The sequence below is a fragment of the Gossypium hirsutum genome, chromosome D11, assembly GCF_007990345.1.
Source record: "Gossypium hirsutum isolate 1008001.06 chromosome D11, Gossypium_hirsutum_v2.1, whole genome shotgun sequence".
Taxonomy (NCBI): domain Eukaryota; kingdom Viridiplantae; phylum Streptophyta; class Magnoliopsida; order Malvales; family Malvaceae; genus Gossypium; species Gossypium hirsutum.
This window is the reverse complement of record NC_053447.1, coordinates 24,539,201-24,552,185: the sequence shown is the minus strand read 5'-3', so window position 1 is coordinate 24,552,185 and position 12,985 is coordinate 24,539,201. Positions and strand designations below refer to the sequence as shown.

Below are 12,985 nucleotides of genomic sequence, written 5' to 3'. Positions count from 1 at the left end.
GGCAGACAACATGCATCTTGAGTATTCAAATGGGAGACGAATTATGTGCAATTATATGTGAAGGTTTTTAAGTTTTTATTATGTATATGAGTTTTAATTCAGTTAGTCTCAGTTTGTTAGTTTTAGTTTACTCTATAATAATTTACTTCTACTTGGCGTTGGTGGTTTCTTCTATTTGTATTTGTAATTGTTACATTTTAAAAAAAATATTATATACAAAAGCTTTAGTCTAATGTGAAATTTGATACATGAATTTTAATTTGGTGCAATTATACATACGTGTGAAACAAGAATTATGGTTTTATATATATATGAAATGAATACATACATTTTTTTTTCATATTAGATTAATATAAATGTAATATATCAATATAAAATGATTCCAATTCAATAATATTAGTGATTTGTAAAAATTGAATCAAATCAAAATTCTATTATAAAATTACACAAAGTTAAAGTTCATGAATGATATTAAAAAAACTTAATTAATTAATTTAAAAAACTTACTAAAAATGAATAAAACAATACATGTAGTAACTACGTAACTTTCTTAATTAATGAATGAAGACTTTACCATGGAAGGGTCTATTAACAACGAAGTCTTTCTGTCAACATGAGTTGTTGAGTATTTATTAACACCGTAAGTAAATTCATTTGGTTTATAAGAAAAAACAACGAAATCTTGTTTTCCATTTTTTAAAAAAAATTATTCTCTAAGGTGATTTCTAAAGGGATGAAGCAAGAAAGTGATAAATAAATCAATAAAAATAGTTATTTTTTTTGATAATTGGGAAAGAAAAATGATATTATTTGAAATTGAAACCAAATTTTTATGTCTATAACATTGCCATTAGATCAAGAAATTATTGCCATCAATAAAAGTAACTATTATTTAGTGCATTAAGCTGGAACTTTTTATTTCCATTAGATTGAAATTTTATCATGTTTTATTTATTTATTTTTAAAATATAATTTTTAAACATATGATATTCTCAATCTCGTACATATCAAAATTTTCAACACCAATGCACCAATAGATATTATCAGGATAGGCATCTGGAAAGGGACAAATCCTTTTTACCTGCTCATCAACAACAGGTTGGAAGAGCCCTGCTTTGTTTTGTTGACAACTCGACAATAGCAGCAGCAGCAGGTTATGTGAACTTGAGCCCACCACTGCACCAATTTTTATATCCTTACGAAAACAATCATTCTTGGATGTTCTTTTTATCGTACTTCAAGCCTAGTCTCGTTGAATAAATAAATTAATAAAATTAAATTTTAAAAAAGAAGATCAAAGATTCTCACGCGTATGAGATGAGATGATGGGCTATTTTCTGTACTTTTGCAATGGTATACACATGAGAATGAACCAGAGAGTAATAAAAGTATAAGTGAGCATATCTGCATGGTCTTTAGAAACCAGGGAATTGTTATGGTGTTAGCAACAATGAAAACCTGACAAGTACTAAAACAGAGGAGGTCCTAAGTCAAGAGCAGATCAATGGAGCAGAAGGGGGTGAGAAAAAGGTGAAAACAAAAGGGAGAGGGCGAGTAAGAAAAAGAATCAGATACAAACCTTGTAGGCGCCGTTAGATTGTCGATGATAAACGAACTGAACATTGGAAGGAGTCAAAACAAAGGGAAGGCGGGGTCCTATGACATTAAGGACGGTCTTCCGGGAGAGTGTTATAGATTATGGAAATGACAGATACGAAGTCAGCCAAATGGTGAAGGTACGGGGCCTGCCCCTCCTAGCGCATCTGATCTTTTAATGCTTCCCATACCACAGATAATGCATCCGGGAGTTGAGAGAGCTGAAAATTTGGCGCCACAAAGATCGCAAACATCATATCCGATAGTAGACAGACGGCTGAGTGTGGCGCCACAGAATTGAGAGGGATCTTCCAGGGGATCAATTGACTTGTTGGTTAAACCCCTCTGAACACAAATATCAATAAGGCTCCTCAATTCCTCTTGCTTACCCGGAGGTGCCTTAGACAGGAGAAGTTCAAGCATCTGCTTCGCATAACCATAGTTCTGAACATCCATATTTCGTTTTATGGCAGTGCGGATACAATTTATTCGGTGCTTTGCCTGAAGTGGCAAAGAACCCAGATGTCTTGATAATCTAGCCATCTCATCTTTTGCGCTTAGCGCTCTTGGGCCTTGGACTTTCTGCAACCTTGAAATTTCCTGGAGTAGAACCAGCGCAATATCCAGTCATGACAGATAATTTTATGGTTGAAAGCTAGAGAAAAATGGTTGAAAGTTCGGTTTCTTAATGGGCACAAAGTAAGCAGAATGCTATTGCTAAGCTTAGTGAAAACTTGAATTTTTGAATTGTCACGCATCATCAATTAGCATAAACTTATCCACCTTGTTTTTTACAATGGCAATAGATTTAACTAAACATGTTGCATAATGGTCCATGTACCCAGAATAGGCGCATCATCGTCCCATATAGATCATAGATCAGAAATTTTAATTTTATGATCTTTAGTAATGTCAGTGTGCAATACAAAGACTTTGGAGTTACACCTGTTTATAATGCAACTGTCCTCAAGAGATCATGAAAAAAAAAATAGAAACAACTAGCAACAAAAGAGCCTAAACAAGATCCTCGTCATGCTATGTGAATGAGAAATGCAAAAGGAAGGACAGAACCATAATAGATCACAGAAGAGAGAGAGAACCTATATTAATGTATTCAAAACCCAAGTGAACTTAAAACTCTACGCTCCTAAAATAATGGCTTACCCATTGAATATTTGGCCGATATAAAATATCATCAATCCATTCTATGTTTTAGTCTGTAGTACAACTAAAAAACATGCTGATATTCTTGGATGTTTGACTCAAGTTCTAAACCATTTGGTGCCTTGAAAGAAAAAAGGACCTACCTGAAGAAGGGTTACTGCTATCTTGTACTGAGCACAAATGGTAGCTTGTGCTTTAATATCAGCTCCACGAGAGTTATCTTTAGCTAATGCCAGAAAAGCTTCATTAAAACAGGATAATGAATCTGGAAGTTGATTCAGCTCAAGGTGGGCAAGTCCAGTCTTAAAACATATGGAAGCTGGAGCCCCACGTGGAACCTATCAGAAGAGAAAATATGGTAAACCGAAGAATAAAGGAAGCTACAAAATAAACACATTTCCAGAGAATGAAAGACGTAGAGAGCTCCCAAGAGACAAGGATAGATTATAGCTACAAAGCCAAATATGCCAAAAGAACCTTTATTCCAAATACTGTTAGAAATAATTTAGTATTTTCCAAGGCAATAAGTTAAGAGACTTGAAGTTATTGTTTAAAAGGTGGCAACGACAGCAGCAAAGTTTAAGAATCCATGCAAAACCTACGTTGCATGCATGAAACCAGAAACTCGGCTGAAGCATGTTAAAATCCATTGTGCAATTCGACAAGCCTTGTTTGTTTAGTTGACTTTTGTTAGTCTATGGTGTAATCATTATTTGCTTTGATCAGCTAAGGTTAAAATGCGTGCTTAGCTGATTTAGTAGTCAAATTAGGTTTTCATTTTGTTGATGTAAACCTTTAGTTACTTGCACAAGCAAGCTTTGTTTTCTTTCTATGTAGTTTTTGTTCTATTATGTATGTAACCATGCACTTATTCGGGTAATGAGAAAAACACTTTGCTCATTCAACTTTTTGCTTGTTCTTGCTCCTGTTTTAATCTTTCAAACATCTAAAACATTCATCTAAGTTGTTTTTAAACTTTGTTTGCTAAGTTAGAAACCAACAAATGGTATCGAGAGCCTGTTGTCTTTGAGGGCCTCTTGTTGTGTGCTGTGTGTTTGAAAGAAAAGAAGCAGGAACTATCTTTGTTGCTCAGAGTTTTGAAAGCTGCGTGAAGATGAGCTTCTCACCACCACCTCCACCCATGTTTGCTGGTGAAAGCTACAATATATGGGCTGTCAAAATGAAAACATATCTACAGGCACATGACCTGTGGAATGTTGTCCAAAATGACACAGAACCACCACCCTTAAGAGCTAATCCCACGATAGCTCAGATAAGGCAGTATAATGAAGACTGTGCAAAGAAGTACAAGGCCATGTCATGCCTTCAAAGTGGAGTTTCAGATGCTATCTTCACAAGGATAATGGCCTGCGACACACCAAAGGAGGCCTGGGACAAACTCAAGGAAGGGTTTCAAGGCTCAGACAAAACCAGGCAGCAATAACTCATCAACTTGAGAAGGGACTTTGAGAATCTGAGAATGAAAGACTCAGAAACCATCAAGCAGTATGCTGACAGAATTATGTCTACTGTCAACAACATAAGACTGCTTGGAGATGACTTTAGTGATCAGAGGGTAGTGGAGAAAGTCATAACAACCTTGCCAGAGAAGTATGAATCCAAGATTTCTGCCCTGGAGGATTCGAGGGACTTATCTGCCATTCCCTTGACAGAACTGATAAATGCTCTCTATACTCAAGAGCAAAGAAGAGCAAACAGAATGGAGGAGTATTCTGAGGGAGCTTTTCAAGCTAGGAGTAGAGAGAGCTCAAGCTTCAGCTCGAATCACAAAGGCAAGAAGCCTTGGTCAGAAAAGAAAGAAAGAGGAAAGAAGGAAGCTGCCAAGAAGAAGTTTCCACCCTGTGTTCATTGCAAAAGAACAACTCACCTTGAGAAATATTGCTGGTACAGGCCTGACATTCAGTGTAGAGGCTGCAAACAGCTTTGTCACATTGAGAAAGTGTGTAAGAACAAACCAAAAGCTCAGTCACAGAATCATAATCAGGCTCAAGTAGCTGAAGACATCGAGGCACAGGAAGAACATGTCTTCACAGCCTCCTGCTTTGCAAGCTCGAGCAAAGTCAGCAAAATTTGGCTGATCGATAGTGGATGCACTCATCATATGGCCTCAGAGGAAAGCATGTTCAAGGAGCTTGACACCTCATTTGAGTCCAATGTCAGAATTGGAAATGGTGAGCTTCTCAAGGCTAAAGGCAAAGGCAAAGCAGTGATTTGCACCAAGTCAGGTATTAAAACCATTTCAGAAGTTTTTTATGTACCTGACATTGACCAAAATTTGTTAAGTGTTGGTCAGCTAATGGAGAAAGGGTACTCTCTCCTGTTTAAAGGCAAAATATGCACAATCAAAGATGCTACTGACCAGGTGTTGGCAAAAGTAGCTATGCAAGATAGAACCTTCAATGTGGATGTAAATCAGTTGCAAGCAAGAGCATATGCAGCTCAGACTGATGAGGCAAGTTTGTGGCACAAAAGAATGGGGCATGTGAACTACAACTCACTCGGGCAAATGCAAAAACTGAATTTGGTTGAAGATATGGCTAAGTTCGAGCCAAACAAAGAGGTGTGTGAAGTCTGTCAGCTTGGCAAGCAAACCAGATTGCCCTTTCCAGTCAACAAGGCATGGAGAGCCCAAGAGAAACTTCAGTTGGTTCACACTAACATCTGTGGACCTATGAAGACCAGCTCACTAAATGGCTGCAAGTATTTTGCCTTGTTCATTGATGACTGCACCAGGTTTTGTTGGGTAACCTTCTTGAAACAAAAGTCAGATGTCACTGACTTCTTTTGCATGTTCAAGGCTTTGGCTGAAAACCAAGCCAACAGCAAACTCAAGAGCCTAAGGTCAGACAATGGAGCCGAGTATGTGTCTCAGAGGTTCCAGAAGATTTGTGATGATGCTGGCATCCTACACCAACTGACCACTGTCTACACACCACAGCAAAATGGTGTTTGTGAGAGGAGAAACAGGACTGTTCTTGATATGGCCAGATGCCTACTGTTTGAGGCCAAAATGCCAAACAACTTCTGGGCTGAGGCAGTAAACACATCTGTCTACTTACTAAATAGACTACCAACTAAAGCAGTCAAAGGTAAAACACCCTTTGAGGTCTGGTTCGGGCAGAAACCAATCGTGTCACACTTGAAAGTGTTTGGATGCTTATGCTATGCACTTGTGCCAGCAGAGAAGAGAACCAAGCTGGAAAGAAAGTCTGTGCCAGGGGTATTTGTAGGCTACAGTAGTGTGAAGAAGGGTTATAGGATCTTTGATCCATCAACAAAAAAGGTTATTGTAAGCAGAGATGTCAAGTTCAATGAAGGAAGCTGTTGGAAGTGGAATGGGACAGATGCAAGCTTAGCTGAAGAAGACTTGCAGGACCTTGATCACCAACATGCTGAAGTTGAAAATGAAGCTATGGATGATTTTGATGATATGCCTGTTAGGGGCACCAGAACATTGGCAGACATCTATGAAAGATGTGCTGTGACCATGTTGAGCCATCCTGCTATGCTGAAGCCTCGAAAGAGAAATGCTGGCAAGAGGCTATGGAAGCTGAACTAAGGATGATCCAAAAGAATGAAACCTGTGAGCTGGTTGATAGACCAGAAGGTAGGAAGATCATTGGAGTTAAATGGGTGTTCAGGATCAAAAATAATGCAGATGGATCACTGAACAGACACAAAGCTAGATTAGTTGTGAAAGGGTATAGCCAACAGCAGGGAGTTGATTTCTTTGAAACCTTTGCTCCTGTTGCAAGGCTGGACACTATAAGAATGTTGTTTGCCTTAGCAGCCCAAAAACAGTGGCAATCAGCCTTTTTAAATGGATTTCTCATGGAGGAAATCTTCATAGATCAACCTGAAGGCTTTGAAGTTCAAGGAGAAGAAGAGAAGGTCTACAAGCTCAAAAAGGCCCTGTATGGTCTCAAGCAAGCTCCAAGGGCCTAGTACGATCGAATGGATACCTACCTGACAAGGCTCGGGTTCATAAAGAGCACCAGTGAGCCTACTCTCTATGTTAAGAAGGAAGGTAATGAAACTTTGCTAATTGTTTCATTGTATGTTGATGATTTACTGGTCACTGGCTGCAAAAGGGAGGAAATTGAAACCTTTAAGAAGCAAATGCAAACTGTGTTTGAGATGACTGACCTTGGATTAATGACATACTTCCTTGGCATGGAAGTGAAACAAAATGAACAAGGTATTTTCATAGGCCAGAAGGCATTCGCATCGAAGGTTTTGAGCAGGTTTTGCATGACAAACTGCAAGCCTGCTAGCACTCCTGTGGCTTTAGGAGAAAAACTCACCAGCCTAGGAGATGAAGATCGAGTGGATGAAAAGAATTACAGAAGCTTGGTTGGCTGCCTGCTCTATTTGACTGCAACTAGACCAGACATCATGCATGCTGTTGGTCTTCTATCGAGATTCATGCATTGCTGCACAGTTGCACATTTTAAAGCAGCAAAAAGGGTCCTAAGGTATGTCAAAGGGACTCTGAGTTGTGGAGTGAAGTTTGAAAGGGCTGAGGAGCTGAGACTAGTGGGATATTCAGACAGTGATTGGGTTGGTTCTGCTGATGACATGAAGAGCACATCAGGCTACTTCTTCACCCTTGGCTCAAGTGTCTTCTGCTGGAGCTCGAAGAAGCAACAGACAGTGGCTCAATCCATTGCTGAGGCAGAATACATCGCAGCTGCTTCTGCTGTAAATCAAGCCATTTGGCTTAGGAAAATATTGTGTGATCTGAATGCTGATCCAAGGAGGCCACTGTGATTAAGGTTGACAACCAATCGGCTGTAGCCATTGCCAAAAATCCGATTTTTCATGGTAAGACCAAGCATTTTAAAATTAGATATAATTTTGTGAGAGAAGCTGAAATGTCCAAAGAGATAAGCTTAGTTCACTGCTGCTCAAGAGATCAACTTGCTGATCTATTAACCAAACCATTGGCTGCTTCAAGGTTTGAATATTTGAAGAAGAAAATCAGAGTTTGCTGCTTTATAGCCAAGGAGGAGTGTTTAAAAGGTGGCAACGACAGCAGCAAAGTTTAAGAATCCATGCAAAACCTACGTTGCATGCATGAAACCAGAAACTCGGCTAAAGCATGTTAAAATCCATTGTGCAATTCGACAAGCCTTGTTTGTTTAGTTGACTTTTGTTAGTCTATGGTGTAATCATTATTTGCTTTGATCAGCTAAGGTTAAAATGTGTGCTTAGCTGATTTAGTAGTCAAATTAGGTTGTCATTTTGTTGATGTAAACCTTTAGTTACTTGCACAAGCAAGCTTTGTTTTCTTTCTATGTAGTTTTTGTTCTATTTATGTATGTAACCATGCACTTATTCGGGTAATGAGAAAAACACTTTGCTCATTCAACTTTTTGCTTGTTCTTGCTCCTGTTTTAATCTTTCAAACATCTAAAACATTCATCTAAGTTGTTTTTAAACTTTGTTTGCTAAGTTAGAAACCAACAGTTATTAGACGGCTATGTTAATTAAGTAGAAAATGCAAGGGCCTCTTAAAATCAGGAACGAAAGTGAGAAAAGATAACATAATGTGCGTATTCACCTGTCCAGGGCGCACAGATGCTGGAGGAGTAGGTTTTCCTGACTCAGTGGTGACTGGAACTCCAAGAGCACTAAGATCAAGAGGCTGCGTGGATAGCTGTGTTTGAGCAGGCTGAACTTGAGGTCGTGGCATACCAGCAGCCGGAGCTGAGTATTGTGGAGGAACGCCGCCGTCAGGAAGTGCAAAAGACTCAGGAGGAATAGATTGTTCAGTGGCTTGAGGTGGAACCCCACCATCAGGGAGACCAGCACTAGCTACAGGTGCATTTACCTGATCAGGTGGCACTTTTCTGCCAACTTCAGCCGGTTGAGAAATATGATCCAACTTTGAAATTAAAGTTCCAGGAGGAGGCAAAGCAGCTGCAACCTGGAGGGATGGTATTGTGTTTTGGAAAAAGTCCTCCGGTATAGGTCCAGCTGCAATTCCAACACCTTTGGTGGGCGCAGGAGTTGGTTTTGATAAAAATGTAGGTTGTGCCCATGGCTCAGTGCCAAAGAGATCTCCAGGGGCAGAAATTGTGGGATTAGTCACAGCCCCACAGGTAGCAGGATAAGGTTGCTGTTGACTCTGACCAAGATCCTGAAAAATTCCACTCAATGATTTTGCTCTAGTTTTAGGTAGACCCAAGCCATCACCAAGTCGCTTTGTTGCTTCTTTAATCTTATTGACATCCACTGTGCCTGATGTCGGCTTGTCTCGTATTCTGATCTGTAACTTCTTAGTTTTTGATACTCCTTCCTCATCGCTGCTGCTACCATTATTAGCTGTGCCATACATTGTTTTCTTAAATTCTTCTGCAGCTTTAGCTTGTTCATCAGAGGTAGTGGAACTGTCATGTGGTTTGATTAAAGTTTCCAGACCCATAAAAGAATCAGCCTTGGTTCCACCACCTGCAACTCCCAAAGATTTATCTATAGATTTAGCCATAGATGTATGGACTCCATTTGGCTTACTGTCAGTAGCTCTAGGTATGACCAGGCTACCTTCCCTTACTTCGATAACGTTACCTCTTCCTTTTATTACACCAAGGTAAACACCAATATGATCTGAGATAATTGATGGAATGGCACCATTATCAGTCTTCATGTATGGCATAACTTCTGCAGCAAGCTCCCATTGGGGTATACTCTTCAAGGTCATAGGGGTCTTGATTTCCCAGTTTCCACCACCCCATTCAGGGCCTTTAGGAACCATACTTTCTGCAGCAAAGTTGGCAAAAATGCCTTGTGTCCAACCGCTTGAGCGGATTCTTAAAATCCTTTCACAATATCGCCTCAATTCTGAATCAGCACCTTCTTCTTCTAGCCTCTGAGCAAGACGCCGCATTGCACTGGGGTTGAGGTGGCATATAAACAGGTCTAGCATGCTTTCGTAGTCTGCTATGACTTCAAAAGTTTCCTTTGCACTGTCAAACTGACCATACCTGCAATTTAAGCTGAAGTCTCATTAAAGAAAAAATAGGACCATAAAATGGCAATTCAAACAGTTAGGAAGGCTCAACAATCTTAATGGATAGAAGAGCAGAAGATGCCTATAATGCTCTTAATAAAGATTATATGAAATCATGACAATAATTCTAAAGAAAGATGCTTAACTAAGGGAGAAGACAACATTTTATATGTTTTGGACTTTGACAATTCGAACAGACATGAAGGATCAACAATGTTAATGGATAGAAGATCAGAATATGCCTATAATGCTATATCATGACAATTAATTCCGAAGATAGATGCATCATCTAAGACGCAAAACAACATTTTATACGTTTTGAACTTTGATAAGGATCTAATGGAATAGATAACTCTTAAGATAAAGATTCAATCTGCATTAGGTATGTAACGACAACAAAAATATGAAATCTATCCCAAACTATACATATGGAAGATTGGTATGAATATCAATTCAAATTTTCAGTAGCAGTGCTAATAACTAGAATATTCTAATCTAAACTCTGAATCAGGAGCCAGTACGCATATATCTAGCATGGTATATTACATGTTCAGTCTTCTGAAAAATAATCAACAAATTGACTTTTTTCATAAAAAAGTTAGTATCTTCTCAACCTTCTAAAAAATAAGATTATTGACGAAAAGTTCATTAAACATGTTTGTAAAACCCAGAACCCCAGCAGTGAGAGAGATAGAAGTCAACAACCGTGATTGCTTACTTGATACAGGCATATCCCAATTGGCGGAATCGGTGGAACAAATGAGAGGTTGGTGGACATTTTGGATAATCTCTAGAACGCACAAATTCATCCTTCAAAACAGATAAAGCAGTAGAGAAACGAAGTGCCCTGATTGCATAGACTCCCCGCAGAACCTGAGTTTGTTTATTGCAAATTCAGAACAAAAAACAGAAGGGAACTGAAATGTAAACATAGCACATAACCATTCATCTACCTGAGTGAACTGTGGACCTGCTTGGGATAATGACACTGCAAGATCTCCGCAAACAGGAGGACCTCTAGCTAAAATATCAAGAGATCGAGGAGTGATACGTAGGCTGTCAAACCTTAATAAGGTAAAACAGTAAAAGTCAGATACACGTTTAATGCACCAATCGATTTTGATATAGTTAATGCAAAGATAGTAACTGACAAGATGCTAAATTTTTACGCATCAAAGGACTTACAATCAAATAAGTAACATTGGCAGAAAACATTAAAATACACACACAAACAAAAGGGAGAATAAAACCTTGATGTTATTTGGTACAATATTTCAGAAAGGTCAAGCTTCTGCTCAAAATTTTGTTGCATGGTAGCAAAACCAATAAGAAGAGGTTCGAGAAGCCCAACAAGACAACTCTTAATCTCAACCCCCCTCTTTTGTCTGGGATTTATATCTGTAGGGTTAGCGAGCAACAACCGGTCATTTAGAGCCCCAACTAGAGCTGCAGAGTAGAAGATCATCTCAGTAACTCCACAAGACATTGATGCATCAGAGAGTTGTATTTGATACAACAAAATGGAGTAAAAGGCAATTGAGAACGAGAATAAAAACCTGCATTTGGCATGCTAACGGAAAGTATAGTCCTCACTTTCCCATCCCATCCTAAAATACAAACTGCAGTTGCAGTAGAAAAGAGAAGTGCAGGTCCAACCCACAAAAGGGATCTAAAGTGCGTACGAGTTAAGAAGTCAAACAAATTTATTAATCTTGGGTATATATATTTCATACGTCTACTACTACAAGCATGCATGCAAACATATACAAGTGTAACCTCATATTTGTTGATTAAAGAAAGTCGCTACCCTTGACAGACAAATGAAGGCTGAATTTACGTTGGTCAAGTTCTAACATACTTTTATATCTCAGAAAAAATTGGTGCGTCATTCCATGGAGAAGTGGTAGGAAGAAGCAAAACAGTAAAAAACAAAACAAAATGAAAAAAATGCTAAGGTTATATTCTTCTCAACAACCACAGCTGGTGGGCACATCTTTTTTTAAACAAGTCATAGAATCAGGATATTGATTCAAGAAATAGACTCAGGTACTACAAGATAAAAGAGATATCTCCTGTTTCTCCCTGTTGATACACCAACCTCAGAGTAAAAAATTGTATAAATTTACAAGCTAGACCCATTCAAGGACAAGATGATATGCCAAGCATTCAATATTAAGAAGATTTGGATAAAAGTATTAAGCCTAAAAATTGAATTTAGGAAAAAAATTAAGTCCGTTTTGAATATAAATCGAGCTTAAGTTTCTATATGTAAGGCCTAATATTTATTTTTATATTTGTATAATTTATGTATCTTCTGAAATTAAATATAATACTATAATGTAAATATTAAAATATATTAAGTGTTTATGTTTAAAATTTAATAATATATATATTTACTAAATATTAATAATTTTTTAAAATAAGAATCGGGTACGCCTAAATAAGATTGGGATAGCTATTTATAAATATGGACGAGTTTAAACAAAATTTGATTCTCATTATTTAGACTTGGATTGAGCTTAGATAATTATATATGATATCGATGCTATATATAGGCCTGACCCAAACCTAGTCCATGTACACCTCAAATCTATAGACAGTTATTTTGTATAAATGTATAAGTAGTCATGTATTTTGTGCTAAGAAGCTTCGTTATATATTCAGGATATTGGAGGATTTCCTTTGTCAAATTTAGAGGAACTGCTTGCAAGTACATCAAGATCTGCTGAAACTATAAGCACTCTTTGAGTGGTTAATACTCCAGCAACATAGCCTCTCAGAGTTTGTTGCCAATGTACCTGCGGATATTGAAACAACATGGTTAAAAATCATATCTTGTAGCATATTATTTTTAAATGTGTTGTCAAAGTAGATAGATAGATATATAATCTTATGCATAATAGGTATGTATGAGTTTGTATACATGTATGTATACACTATTTAGTTCCAAGAAACTAATGAATTTTCTTTTGCCACAAAAATGCATGTGTTTTATATAGACAGTTGAATGGACACTAGAAGAGATCTCAATCCTCAATGCTGTTGCATTTCCTTAACATGCTTTAGGTAAATATAACTGTGCTGGGATCTTAAACAAGAAAGAAGAAAGTCAGTTTCTCTAAGAAACTCCTGGTATATTTATGATAAGTAGCTATCGAGAATCTAACATGATACGCATTATAAGCTAGATTG

The 12,985-nt window shown here is 37.9% G+C and overlaps 1 protein-coding gene across 3 annotated transcripts in view; it reads right to left on the bottom strand.

Annotated features, from left to right (window-relative positions):
- Nucleotides 1–1,003: 1,003 nt before the first annotated feature.
- The window catches only part of LOC107913206 (uncharacterized), a 35,270-nt gene continuing 23,288 nt past the window's right edge, over nt 1,004–12,985 (bottom strand). For 2 of the 3 annotated variants that reach the window (XM_016841718.2, XM_016841720.2), the window contains exons 17-24: nt 12,463–12,591; nt 11,350–11,467; nt 11,044–11,239; nt 10,747–10,858; nt 10,512–10,666; nt 8,345–9,767; nt 2,904–3,098; nt 1,004–2,196 (exon numbers count right to left, since the gene is read on the bottom strand). In XM_016841718.2, the coding sequence (XP_016697207.2) occupies nt 1,720–2,196; nt 2,904–3,098; nt 8,345–9,767; nt 10,512–10,666; nt 10,747–10,858; nt 11,044–11,239; nt 11,350–11,467; nt 12,463–12,591 (2,805 nt within the window). In that variant the 3' untranslated portion in view covers nt 1,004–1,719. The remainder of the gene's footprint in view (nt 2,197–2,903; nt 3,099–8,344; nt 9,768–10,511; nt 10,667–10,746; nt 10,859–11,043; nt 11,240–11,349; nt 11,468–12,462; nt 12,592–12,985) is intronic. The other variant, XR_001688428.2, reaches the window with a different exon arrangement.